This window comes from Trachypithecus francoisi, unplaced genomic scaffold (genome assembly GCF_009764315.1).
Source record: "Trachypithecus francoisi isolate TF-2019V2 unplaced genomic scaffold, Tfra_2.0 Lachesis_group18, whole genome shotgun sequence".
Classification (NCBI taxonomy): Eukaryota; Metazoa; Chordata; class Mammalia; order Primates; family Cercopithecidae; genus Trachypithecus; species Trachypithecus francoisi.
Window position 1 is genome coordinate 3006597 of NW_022681463.1, and position 14408 is coordinate 3021004.

Consider the following 14408-nt stretch of genomic DNA (forward strand, 5'->3'; position numbering starts at 1 on the left):
CCCAGCTTCTGCCATTCACAGTTTTTCTTAATTGGAGGTGTGGCGTCTCAGCATCCTGGACGTTGCTTTGGCTCAAGGTCACGGTCAGCCTCTTCCTGCAGCCCTGAGGTTGGGCTCAGCAGGGTCACACACCTTCCCTTTCCGAGTGCACAGAGCTTTCCAGTGGTGTCTTCTAGGATGTGAAGTTCCAACACTAAACCAATGACAAAGCTGATTTCCAAATGGCTTTAATGACAGACAATCTGCATACCAATCGACTCGTCTGCGCACATGCAGGCTCAGAACAATGCGGGAAAATATGCAAAAAGGTCTGAGATGTGATGACAACTGCTTCTGGTATGCTGACCTTCGGTAAACGAAACAAAGTACAGTTCTCTTTGGATGAGACATTAATGATCATTAAGAATGGGTACAGCTGCATCGTGCAAGTGCTTTGTTAAAAATATTCTTTTCATTTTGTATCTGTCCCATAATTATAATGGAAGTATTGTGCAAGTCAGCCAGTAAGCATGTGCAGTAAAATATTTGTGTTTTATAACATCCGTGCGGTTTTTGAAGTGCATTGTCAAGTGGAGTGGCTTTGCCATATTCTTCCTGTGTCACCTCTGACTTCAGCCTCACGGTTTTAAGGTGCTGCATGCCGTGTCATCGTGAGAATCTCCTGCTCGTTCTCGATATTTACATCACGCACACGCTGGCCTCCATGAAAGGGTTCCCTGTGGAGTTCTGAGATTTCGCTCTGTTTAATTTGGGGAAAACAGCACCGCACCCTTCTCCATCACTAGGACCACATTGACTGCTCTCCTCTCTCCCTCAAGGTCCAACGTCTCAAGAAAGCCACATAACATGGTCAACTCAATTTCTGAGGCAAACGCCCGAAGTGCCCACTGAGTCATTAAGGCCCACGGAGACTAAGGAAGCCCAGTGTTCCCCATGAGAAAGTGATTTGGAAATGATCCCTTAATTGGTCTTCAAGCTGGGGAAGACTTTGGTCACCTGTTTCAACTGTCTGGATGAGGAAATCAGATCTTAGGAGGTGAGGACTAAACTCTGACCTTTCTTCTCTCTTACCCATTCCTGACACAACTGTGACCAGAACACTTCCGTAAGGAGTAAGAAGCAGCCAGCTCTGGAAAACAAGAAACAGTGCAGTGCCCCCAGCACTCCTTCCTGATGAGAGACCACTGACCATGGAGTGGCTCTGGCCAGTCCATGTAGGACACGCAGTGACGGTTTCCTGTCCTCTGCTTCACCTTTGGATGTCAGAGGCTGATATGGTTTGGATTTACGTCCCCACTCAAATCTGAGGTTGAACTGTAATTCCCAGTGTTGGAGGAGGAGCCTGGTGGGAGCTGACTGAATCGTGGGGGCTGACGTCCCCCTTGCTGTTCTCATGAGAGTGAGTGAGTTCTCCTGAGATCTGGTTGTTTACAAGTGTGTAGCATCTCCCCACTCTATCTCTTCTTCCTGCTGGCCATGTAAGACGCACCTGCTTCCCTTTGCCTTCTGCCATGATTGTAAGTTTCCAGAGGCCTCCCCAGAAGTAGAAGCCTGTACAGTTCACAGAACAGTGAACCAATTAAACTTCTTTTCTTCATAAATTACCCAGTCTCAGGTATGTCTTGAAAGCAGTGCAAGAACTGACTAACAGAGAGGGCCAAAACGCCGCTCTCGGATCATGCGAACACTGCCATGCGAACACTGCCATGCGAACACTGCCATGCGAACACTGCCATACGAACACTGCCATTTTTTGAACATGCAACCCATAAAAAGGCATGGAGCTCAATTGCACATGGGCATGGCTCTTCTGTTTATTGAAACCCCTTCTAAAACCCTCCTGACCCTCCCCGCTGTGGCGCTGGCTCTGCTCCTCTCCTTTTTGCCATGACTTTGCAAGGACCATACAGAGTGGCCATGGCCCAGATCTCCCCAGACTGGCTCCCGGAGTTCTCCCCTCTCCGTAGTCTCTGCCCCCGAGTTCTCCTCACACCATCCCATCTCCCTTAGTCCCTTTGCACCTTGCATCTGTCCCCCTGGGCCTCCACTCCTCCCCCCACCCCCATTATGCCCTCCTCTTCCCACTCAGCCCCTTGACTCCCAACAGTCCCTGGAGCTTTATGGACCCAGACATCTCCAGATCAACTACCTGATCTGAGGCTGAGAAGGAAAAAGACCAACTGGAAGCAGATGGGACATTTTATCTACTCAGTGAAGGCTTTGACAACTCCAGATGGCTGCCTCAGTCACAGCCTCTGTAAGATTAAATAGTATCAGGGGAAAAGAAAGGCTTGAGATTCCCCTTCACAAATCGTGGTTAAGAAAGAAAAATCTTTAGCCCTTATTGAGTGGGTAACCTCAACATATCCCGTTTTTGTCAGAAACATAATTCAGATAAAAATATAGAGTGGAAATAAACCAGTGAGTTTTGTGTTACTGTGTTTCCGGACTCATGGCTAAAATTTAAGAATGAAGCCATGCAATCACTGTTTTCATGTGTCTGTCTGTATGTGTACATACCTATGTTACATATATGTGATAGTTTTCTACCTCTGGATGGTATTGCCAAAGTAATTATAAAATTCCTTGAAGGAGTTCTATTCAAATTGGCTTAGAGAAAAAAGATGTGCTTGATTAAATATTTCTAGGACTCCCAGAAACAGAGGAACTAACCCAAATGTTTTTCAAGTTTACTTTACTAGGATGGTTGACATATAAAGCTAGTTTGAGATTGTTTGTTAAATAAAGACAGTATGTCTTTGGAGTTTTCAGCTATAGATATAATGAGGACATAATTTTATTCTACTTGGGTTACTAGACAAATAAACTTAAAAATAGTTAACAGGGAAATAACTGGAGATGATGGTAGGTTTATTTGGTGTCGTAGTGAAACCACCTTTGTAAAATTATGACTGAGACAGTGAAAGAGATTTAATAGGCTCCATCTTGCTTTTAACCTCCAAGCTGTCCTTGTTTATTCCTGGGCATAGGCTGAACTAACTATGGGAGAAGGTTTATAGTTTATAGTATAAATAAAGACAGTAGCAGCCCTTTCCCAAAGCAAACCTCCTTCTTGCTTGGGGACTAGATTGCCTTTGTAAGACTAACGTTAGCCATAAGATTAGAAATTACAGTTTAGGAGTCATGCAGCTGGAGGCTACAAGATTCTGACCCTCCCTAAACTGTTCCTAAGATCAGTGCTCGAGAGATTTTGCAGACCCTGCACTTGATGGCTCCACACAGATGGATAAAGTGGCTCATCTGATCTTGTGGCCCCCGCCCAGGAACTGACTCAGTACAAGAAGACAGCTTTGACTCCTTATGATTTCATCCCTGACCAGTCAGCACTCCTGGCTCACTGGCTTCCCCCCACCCACCAAGTTATCCTTAAAAACTCTGTTTCCCGAATGCTTGGGGAGACTGATTTGAGTGATAATGAAACTCTGGTCTCCCGCACAGCCGGCTCTGCGTGGATTACTCTTTCTCTATTGCAATTCCCCTGTCTTGATGAATTGGCTCTGCCTGGGCAGGGGGCAGGTAAACCCCTTGGGAAGTTACACAATAGTGTGTCTGCTTTTTTTGGAGACGGGACAGGGTCTCATTCTGTCAGCCAGGCTGGAGTGCAGGGGCATGATCATGGCTCATTGCAGCCTCGACCTCCTGGGCTCAGGTGATCCTCCCATCTGAGCCTACCAAATAGCCAGAACTAAAGGCACGTGCCACCACGCCCTGCTAATTTCTGCATTTTTTTGTTGTTGTTGTTGAGATAGGGTTTCACCATGTTTCCCAGGCTGGTTTTAAACTCCTGGGCTCAAGTGATCCACCAGCCTTAACCTCTCAAAGTGCTGGGATGAGAGGTGTGAGCCACTGCACCCAGTCTGTGTTTGCCTTTTGAAAACAGTTTCTAAACATCTTTTTGGTGACTCATAACCCTGGCGTTATGATCAGTTAAGTAAAACAAGAGTTTCATTAATAATTTTTAAATAAGATAACCTATTGAAACACTCAGTTCTAAGCACAAGTTTATATACTTTTGACTTTTTATTTTATATGGTACAGAGAGACTAAATGTATTTGAGTCTGTTAACAAAAGTTGTTTTTGCCACCTTGAAAAATTATGCTGTAGATAAATATATCTCTAAAAATTGTAAGATGGTATAGTCATACAATTTACTACTTTGTTACAGAATGCTATATGTGACAGACAATTCCCAACTGTCTACTCCTAGTTTTCTCTGTTGAACATTGAAATCAACATAATCAACATGTGTAATTAAAACTACTAGAAATAATGAGGGTGAAGAAAAACAACTTCCTGTGCAAAGTACAAAGGAAAGTAAGATCTGATTTTGAGAAGAAAGCATATGTGATATGAAGAATGTGTTTTTGTTGAAGAAAAAGGTGAGTAATTTTGTCCTAACGAGGTTTAAAGGTAGTTTTTTCAGGAAGAGAAAAAACGGACAAAATGCGTAAATGAGTATGAAAAGATGTGACGAGTCTCTGAGAAAAAAGAGAGAGAGAAACATCTTATGTGGTCGAGATACAATAAGAGTAAATGAATTTTATGATACGATGTTATAGATGAGCTTTAGCATCAATAGCAGAGGGATGCAGTACTGGAGTTTGATTTTCTTTCTCTGCTAAAAGGCCAAAGTTTTCTTGAATTATTGGTCTCTTCTCTTTTTTTTTTGAGAGTTTGCTCTTGTTGCCTCGGCTGGAGTGCAATGGTGCAATCTTGGCTCACTGCAACCTCCACTTCCTGGGTCCAAGTGATTCTCCTGCCTCAGCCTCCCAAGTCGCTGGGATTAGAGGCATGCACCACCACGTCTGGCTAATTCTGTAGAGATGAGGTTTCATCATGTTGGTCAGACTGGTCTCGAAATACTGACCTCAGATTATCTGCCAATGGTGGCCTCCCAAAGTGCTGGGGTTACAGGCGTGAGCCATGGCGCCAGGCCTGTTCTGTTCTTAGTAAGAGATTGTAAGAGGCACTTTTTTCTTACCTGTTGAGTAGTCTTAAAAGTAAACAAAGATTCTGTGTCTTATCAAATATCTCCTGTGTTCCATGTTATCTTTATCATGTTTTTGATTAAGAAAACTGAGTCTCCTCAATATTAAGAGTTAAATTGTTTTAAAAACCATGACACTTCCTATATTTTCTTTAAAAATTCTTTATTGTCATTTAACTTAAATGGATAACTACCATTTCATAGTAACTAATGATCCTATTTAACCAAATATTCAAACCTTTTGTAATTTTTGACAACTTCATCCAAGTCAAATTCTACATGAAGAATTTTGGCCTCAAACTAATTTTGAGATTTCCCAGAGGACTACCAGAAAATCTCACAGGATTTGTTCTTTCACTGGCGAAAAGAGAGATATTAAACTAATTAGCTTTATTTGATACTTAAATTCATAAAAAGCATTGTAAAATAAGAAGAGTTGTTTAACCTTCTTTATATTATGTTTGTATGTGTATATGTTATAAGTGTTTCAGGAATTGTATAAAATTCCTAGAAATTTTCACTGTCCTTACTGTCCATGATACGTCCTGGTATAAAGTTATGAGTCATAATTTCCATTATTGTCTTGTAATGTTGTATGTCACAGAAACAACCAAATTTCCTTGTCAGTTGCAGCATAATGAACTCTCATCAGATTTTTAACCATGGCCGTTTTATGCATTTTATGTCTTTTGTCATTCAAGACAATTATTGTTTTATGCTGATGCTTTTTTGAAAGCTTTTGCAATCAGCTACAATCCAAAAATTCTTTGTCTTCAAGGAGATTTTTAGGTAAGACTCTGCTAAGTACTCTGAAGTAAGGTTTCTGATGCCTCTAAGATTGCGCCATTAGACTGGACTTTTCCAGAACTGAGGGAGAAACTGACGGATTTGTAAACCTGCTAACCCAAGATCAAGTAGAACAAGAATTAATTATGTGGGACTTAATGTGGGGACAATTATATTTTTCTGAATTTCCTTTGAAATGTTTCTGGTTTTTTAATGTTTTGTTTTCCAGATTTAAAGAGCTCTCTGCTTCTGGTTTCTCTTAGGCTATGTATAACTGACAACAATTTGGTAATTACACTTTCATAAACAAAAATGAAGCATTTATATTTTTTGTCCCACTCTAGAATTGGGATGTTACGATTTTCAGGACCATGTAATTGTTTGCATAAGTTTAATATAAATTGATTCTCCTTTAAACAGGACATGATTGGAAACATTGGTCGTATTGCCAAGGCGTTGACTGGAATGTCATATTTGAGATTGATACATAGAATCAAATGTGACCAGATAGTTTTTAAAAACTGAGGTTGATTTGATGGAGTTGGAGAAACTGACCTGCTACCTGGCTCACAGGGTCCCCATCCCACAGGTGAGTGAAGAAGGTCATTTTCTGGCAGATCCAAGAATTTTGGGAGCCTCGAGACCTTTGGAAGAGAGAAATTCACCGAAGTCTTTATGTACCACACATGAAGTCTGATGGTGAGTTTTTGGCCGGGCTTCCTAGCCTCAAAAAGCTTTTAAAAAATCTAATCTGAGATTCCTTGCACAAAGCTCCAGCGAAGAACACTCAGTTTATGTGGTCCATTACCATTCTTGCTGCACTCATGTAAATAACCAGACCAACTCTTGTAAGACGTGATACAGTTTTGAGATAAGAGTAGCATTACTTTGGTTACCTTGGTCAAAAAAAGGGGTGACTATAGAGCCCTAGTTTATGTTTTAATGAAAAATGGTAGCACGCCCTTGTGAGTTATAACCTTGTGTATTCTACTTTTTTTAACCTTTTGATGAACTCCAGCTTACTTTCTACTTTGTTATCTACCTGTAAACTGGACTGGATCCTGAAGTCTTCTAGAGTCCTTCAATGTCCCCAGGCTAACATTTCCAGTCTTTCTTCTGCTCTCCTGACTGGGTGTTACTGAGAACTAAAGTCTGACAATGCAGGCCTTCCGTGGGACCCATCTGGAAAGGCTGGAGCTGGACACATCCACACTCTGCCCCCAGCATCACCATGACTGTGGCTCTGATGGTCACGATGCCACCAAGGATACGCCCCCTTGCAAACTAGGAAATCCATCCTTGCCCCATTGGTTGAAGATACCTTGAGCTCAGCATCCAGAAATCTTCTCAACAGACTGCCCTTTGGATTTGGGAACTGCGTTTCCAACTATCAATCTTTGTTTTTCTTATCTTTTTCATGGACATTCCCCTCATTAAATTCCTGACTACTTGTACCATCCAGCAAATATCCTCCACTATATGAAAAATGGACTTATCTTGTTCAAAGGGAAAAGGAATGTCTCTTCTTTCTGGAACAAGAGGAGGGAATGAGAAAGCCTTGCTCCTTGAGTTGCCTCATGCCAGACTCTGCGGAGTCTTCTCTTTGACTTGGCTTTGATCCTAGCTTCTGCCTTTGTCTGCTTTTCCCCATGTTTAGTAGGAATCCTGTGAAGTCTTTTAGTGGAAATCCCCCAGTCTTGGCCTGCTCACCCTTGATATCTGATCAAATTCCTCACCCTCCATCTTTGATTATTTTATCATCTTGGCTTCCCTTCAGGCCTGGCCTCCTGTTTGGCCAAACAAAATATGCACAATAATTGAACCTGAGGGTGACTACATGGAGGTTCATGATATTCTTCCAAGTTAGAAATTTTCCATGATAAAATGTTAATATAAGTAACATATGCAACTCTCTCATGGACGTCTAGATTTTAAAAGGTCTTCAAAGATAGCAGACCTTTGCATCCTGTTGTAAGGGGAATTAATTTTTATTAAACTTATGTAAACAATTAGATGGTCCTGAAAATCATCATATCCAAATTCTAGAGTAATCAGGTGGGACAAAAAATATAAATGCTTCATTTTTGTTTATAAAAGTCCTCCTGGCCTTTGCTAAATCAGTTTAGCAAAGAATTCTCCTACCTCTTAGCAGTGTTCATCCACTGACCCACCTGACCCTTGGCTACAAATCTCCACTTTCCCTGTATTTGGAGTTGAGCCCACTCCCTGCTATTATGAGACACCACAGTAGTAGCCCCCTTTGAATAAAGTCTGCCTGCCCATCTTTAACAAGCATCACAAATATTTTTTAACTGGTATGAGCTGCAATAAAGGCTTTTGATAATTGTGCTAGTGTGATTATAACATGGTGGATAATGCTTTCATCTCTTAACAAAAAAAATGTTTTACATGAGGTGGTAAGACATCTGGGACACTGCTAAAATACTCCCCAAACAAGAAAAGTGTGTGTATGTGGCGTGGGGTGTGTGTGTGTGTGTGTGTGTATGTGTGTGTGTAGAAAAAAACAAAATATACACAATAATTGAACCTGAGGGTGACTACATGAAGGTTCATGATATTCTTCCCAGTTAGAAATTTTCTGTAATAAAAAGTTAAAATAAGTAACATATGCAACTTTCCTATGGGCATCTAGATTTTAAAAGGTCTTCAAAGATAGAAAGACTTTTCAGCTACATTCATTCCCCAAGGAATAAATGGTAAATTCATGTAGGTTGAGAATAAGCGGAACCCATGGGAGAAGAGGCTGCCACCCACCTGGTTCAGTTCTCTTTCTGCTGAGCCATCCCTGCGGGGCCCTACCTGGAGTCGCAGTTCTCGGCCGGAGCTCGGTTTCTTGCCAGCAGCACAGCAGGAGGACAAAGCAGAGGGTCCCTTCTCCTTGGCTCACTGCCATGCTCCCTCCAGCTGAAGGCGAAGGACGTCCTGAAGGTTGGCAGTTTCCCACCCTTGGTCTCCAGGACACTGTGGAATGTCAGGACCTGTGACATCATGACTAGGAAGGGAGCTAGGGTCCTGCCCTGGTGGGGAGGTCATGTCCAGGGACCTGTGACATCACGACCAGGAAGGGAGCTGGCATCTTGCCTGGGGTGGGCAGGGTTTCTGTCCAGAGTCTGTGACTGGGTAGGTGGGAGGAGGCTGATGGGGGTCTTAAGGTAACAGAGATCCTCTCCATTCTTTCTTATTGCCTGTTCTGGTGACTTCCTCTGTCCTGAGCACCCTGAGGACTGAAGGGGTAGATACTAATTAGAACTCTAAGTGCCAGTGGCCAAAAGCCAACAAAATCTGCTCCCATGGAAAGAGGCAAATTTGAAGGATGCTGGAGAGGTCATTGAATTACAGAGCAAGTGCCAGAACCGACAGATTCAGAGGATCTAATCACCTCTTAAAGGCCCCTTGAAGAACACAGCCTTGAAGAACGGAGGCTCATGGCCCCATGTCCCCTCCCATCCTCCTCTGCCCTCAAAATTCCAGGATTGTGAAGAACAGGAGACAGATGACCCAGGTTTCAGCCTCCTTTCCCCCACATCTTCTTTCTCAGCATCAGCCCCAATCTCTCCCTAGCAGTGAGACTTTAATCACAAGAGGAGAACATGGCTGCATTTCCATGTTATTCTCCCAGCTCGATCTCCTAGACTTTCTAGAGCTTTCTGCATCAGTGCAGTGACAAAACCCCAAAGGAGTCACTCTGGTTGGCTCCCCTGGATCCCACCTCACCCCTGGACTGACTCCTACATCCAGGGCTCAGAGTGGGGCAGCTGGCCTAGACTCTGCCGGTGGTGGGGTCCTGGGTGAACAGCCCTCAGATCCCAGCTCCATGGTGGAGAAGGCTGGTGTTTGTCTGTTCCCACACTGCTATAAAGAACTTCCCTGAGACTGGGTAATTTATAAAGAAAAGAGATTAAATTGACTCACAGTTCTGCGTGGCTGGGGAGGCCTCAGGAAACTTACAATCATGATGGCAGGGGAAGCAGCACCTTCTTCACAAGACAGCAGGAGAGAGAGAGTACATGAAGAAGGAGCTGTCAAACACTTAAAAACCATCAGCTCTAGTGAGAACTCACTTCTTATCATGAGAACAGCATGCGGGAATCCACTCCCATGATCACATCACCTCCCACCAAGTCCTTCCCTCAACAAGTGGGATTGTGAGGATTATAATTCAAGATGATGCTTGGGTGAGGACACAGAGCCAAATCATATCAGCTGGGGTCCTGGATGCACAAGACTATTGTCCCCAAGGCCTGGCAGGGCCCCAAGGATGGCTGACCCACCGTGGATCTCTGGCGCTTTAATTTTTATTGCTGGTATGGGAATCCACAGCACATTTTTGCTCAGGTTTTCCTCTTGATAGATGCAGTGGTAGCCAATCTACCTCAAGGCGTGGGGAGGATATTTCAGATTTTCAGCGCATCCGTAAAGGCACACTAAGCATGGTTGACATTTGCAGAAACCCAGTGGGTTCCAAGTCCCACTCTGAGTTAATGAATGGTCCAAGTGAGACGCTCGCTTCTATAACCCAGGCTCTTGCTACTCAAAGTGTCATTTTGGGGCCGGTAGCATGGGCCTAAGAGGCTGAATGTACACATGGACAGCAGCCAGAGCTCCCATAAAAACAGAACCCTGCCCCGCTGCCTGTCAAATGACACCCACTGCACCAAGAAGGGATGTCTGGCTAAGGCAGGCCAGGGACTTCCACCTCAGGGCGGAGGATGAGGAATTTGAGCAGGGCTGGGGGCGAGACCTCGTTGAGAAGAGGAGTCAGAGGAGCCTGGCTGGTTTGGTCAAGGAAGGAGTCATTGTCGAGGCTGCCCGAAGCTCGGTGACTCAATACAGCCCATGTGTGATTGCTCACAACCTCGTGGGTTGGCTCTGGTAGTTGCTGGCCCAGTGCGGCCTCATGGACATGTCTGGGGCCTCAGGTAGGATGATGGAGCTTGGATGGCCGAGGCTTCCCTCCATGTGGTCTCTAGGCCTCTGGCAGGCAGCCTGGGCTTGGGCACAGCAGAGGAGAGAAAGCCTCGATGCAAACAAGCCTTTTCTTGCACCACATTTGCTAATGTCTCATCGGCCAAATGAGTCAAACTAATCCCAGAGGCAGGAGTGGAGGAACAGATTTAAGCACTAAAATACGGTAGTCAGAGGCCGCACTTGGTGGCTCACGCCTATAATCCCAGCACTTTGGGAGGCCGAGGCGGGCGAATCATGAGGTCAGGAGATCAAGACCATCCTGGCTAATATGGTGAAACCCTGTCTCTACTAAAACTACAAAAAAGTTAGCCGGGTGTGGTCGTGGGCGTCTGTAGTCCCAGCTACTGGGGAGGCTGAGGCAGGATAGTGGCGCAACCTTGGGGGGCGGAGCTTACAGTGAGCTGAGATTGTGCCACTGCACTCCAGCCACTGCACTCCAGACAGAGCAAGAATCCATCTAAAAAAAAAACAAAAAACAATTATATATATAGAGAGAGAGTAGTCAGACTGGCTTAGTTCACAGAGCTCTGCCTGCCTTGTTTCATAGATTTGCTTAGCTAATTGCAAAGAAGAGGCTAGAGTGTCTGGTATGTGTTTTTAATCAGTTGCTTTATGAGATTCGGGTTTGGAGAATCTCTCACCAACCCTTGGGAGGTTGATGGCAAATTTATTTTTCTTATTCTTTGCTGTCTTTTAGCAACAATTTTACACGTAATTCCCTCTGCATTTGTGTTTGCATGCAACATGAAAACCAGAAGGGAATTTAATAAATTAATCTATTTATACCAGTTTCTTTGAATGGGGACTTTAATTCATTTGCATAACTGTCATAGCAGCGGCATATGACTCCTAGCAGTTTTTTCCTCCATGGTTGCGTTTCAGTTGAGAGATTGTCTCTGCCATATGCCAATAGGGATTTGTTTCCTGCGTCTTCCAGGGGAAAGAGGAAAGAACTCTTTATGGCTCTTTTTAAATAAACAGGCTTTCCTTATTGTTTTAATTTTTGGAAATGTAAAAATTTTAAAAATTAAAAGAAAAATGCAAGGCCAGGTCCAGTGGCTCACACCTGTTATCCCAGCACTTTGGGAGGCCGAGGTGGGTGGATCTCTTGAGCCTAAGAGTTTAAGACCAGCCTGGGCAACAGAGCAAACGTCATCTCTACAATGAATACAAAAATTAGCCGGGCACAGTGGTAAATGTCTGCAGTCCCAGCTACTCAGAAGGCTAAGGTAGGAGGATCACCTGACCTTGGGGAGGCAGAGGCTGTAGTGAGCTGTGATTGCGCCACTACACTCTAGCCTGGGCAACAGAGTGAGACCGCATCTCAGAAAAGCATTTTAAAAAAGCTGGGTGCGGTGGCTCACGTCTGTAATCCCAGCACTTTAGGAGGCCGAGGCAGATGGATCACCTGAGGTCAGGAGTTCGAGACCAGCCTGGCCAATATGGTGAAACCCTGTGTCTACTAAAAATACAAAAATTAGCTGGGTGTGGTGGCAGGTGCCTGTAGTCCCAGCTACTTAGAAGGCTGAGGTAGGAGGATCACCTGACCTTGGGGAGGCAGAGGCTGTAGTGAGCTGTGATTGTATCACTGCACTCTAGCCTGGGCAACAGAGTGAGACCCCATTTCACACACACACACACACACACACACAGAAAAACCAAAACAAAACAAGAAAAATGCAAACATACTTAGTTCCATTGTCCAAAATTAACACTGTTAGTATCTTAGAATATTTGCCTTTGATGTTTTTAATTTTTGAAAAATCATGTTTTTGTTTTTTATAAATACTATAGTAATGCTTACTCACTATAGAGAACTTAAGCAATGAAACTATAAAAAGTCATTAGCATTGTTTCTATAGATATTAAATTGACTAAAAGTATCCCTTATGGGAAATGAAGGGATGGGCCGAATGAAAGGAATAGGTTGGGTTACTTAACTGCAGCAGGCGCATGTCCTTAAGGCACGGATCGCTCATGCTGAAGCGTGAATGTTTGTGGCTTAAGCACGCCTTCAAGCGGTTTTCCACCCCGGGCGGGCCAGGTGTTCCTTGCCCTCATTCCTGTAAACCCACAGCCTTCCAGCCTGGGCGTTAGGGCCATTACGAACGTGTCACAGTGCTGCAGAGATTTTGTTTATGGCCAGTTTTGGGGCCAGTTTATGGCCAGATTTTGGGGGGCTTGCTCCCAACATACTCGTCTGTTTTCCTTGTATGTAATTTTGTCGTGTGAGAATATCATACAGAAGGGTGGTTTCTCCGAGATGGGCTTTTCCTTCGTTCTGCATAATGCCCTCGACATTGATCCAAGTTGCTGGCTGCAGTGACAGTTCCTTTTCACGGCTGAGCAGCAGGCATTCTGTGGCACGCTTTGCTTATCTGTTCGTATGTTGAAGAACTCTTTGGTCCTTTCTAGTTTGAGGCTGTTTCAAATAAAGCTAATATAGACAACTGTGTATGGGTTTTGTGCGGACATAAGTTTTCACTCTCCCGGCGTGCATGCCTAGCAGTGCAATTGCTGGGTCATGTGGCGAGTGTAGGTTCAGTTTTTCAGGAAAGTGCCCAACTATTTCCTGAGTCTCTCTTTCATTTCACATGGCCACCAGCAACGTATGTGAAATCCGGCTTCTCACTGTCCGTGTCCCTATGTGCTACTGGCTGTATTTGCATTTTAGCTGTTTAATAGGAGTGTAGTGGCAATCTCTCGTGACCTTAATTTGCATTTCCCCAACGGCTGGCAACGCTCACATCTTGCGTGCTTGCCACCTGTGCACCCTCTCGGTAACATGTCTGTTCACACCTAAACTAGTTTTCTATTGCTTCTTTAACAAATTCCTGCAGATTTAGTGCCTTAGAACAACAATGATTCATTCTCTTACCAGTTCTGAAAGCCAGAAGACCAAATTGGGCCTCGAGACTAAAGCCAGGGTGCTGTCGGCTACATTTCCTCTGAGGGCTCTGGGGAATCTGGCTCCTCATCTCCTCTACCATCCGGAGGCTGCCCACATTTCTCCAGTAGCAAAGTCTCCTCCCCATCTCCAGTTCTGTCTTCTGCCTTTCTCTTGATTTATAAAGACCTTGTGATTCCACTGGGTCCTGCGATGGTTAAATTTATGTCAGCTTGGCTGGGCCATGGTACCCAGACATTTGGTCAAAAATTATTCTGGACTCAGTGCAGTGGCTCACACCTGTAATTCCAGCACTTTGGGAGGCTGAGACGGGTAGATCACCCGAGGTCAGGAGTTCGAGACCAGCCTAGCCAACATGGTGAAACCTTGTCTCTACTAAAAGTACAAAAATTTACTGGGCGTGGTGGCACACACCTGTAATCCCAGCTACTCTGGAGGCTGAGGCACGAGAATCACTTGAACCTGCGAGGTGGAGGTTGCAGTGAGCCACGATGCGCCATTGCACTCCAGCCTGGGTAACAAGAGCAAAACTCAGTCTCAAAAAAAAAAAAAAAAAAATTATGCTGGATGTTTCCGTGATAAGACTTACATTTAAACTGGTGCTCTGTTCTTCTTCCATTGACTTGCTTTCGGCTTTTTGTTAAAAACCAGCTGGCCATGCGTGTGTGGGGCTATTTCTGGGCTCTCTCTGCTATTTGGTTAATCTGTGTGTTTAT

General features: G+C 44.2%; 1 protein-coding gene and 1 long non-coding RNA gene across 2 annotated transcripts in view; one reads left to right on the forward strand and one right to left on the reverse strand.

The window, feature by feature from the left end:
* Positions 1-4585, forward strand: part of LOC117063493 — a 78535-nt gene extending 73950 nt beyond the window's left edge. The window contains exons 3-4 of the long non-coding RNA XR_004428954.1: positions 819-1036; positions 4188-4585. This is a non-coding gene — a long non-coding RNA (uncharacterized LOC117063493). The remainder of the gene's footprint in view (positions 1-818; positions 1037-4187) is intronic.
* SPACA7 (sperm acrosome associated 7) overlaps positions 1-9693 on the reverse strand; it is a 38060-nt gene extending 28367 nt beyond the window's left edge. The window contains exons 1-2 of the mRNA XM_033177214.1: positions 8885-9693; positions 8616-8822 (exon numbers count right to left, since the gene is read on the reverse strand). Coding sequence (XP_033033105.1) covers positions 8616-8709 — 94 coding nt within the window. The 5' untranslated portion in view covers positions 8710-8822; positions 8885-9693. The remainder of the gene's footprint in view (positions 1-8615; positions 8823-8884) is intronic.
* Between the last annotated feature and the right edge of the window lie 4715 nt (positions 9694-14408).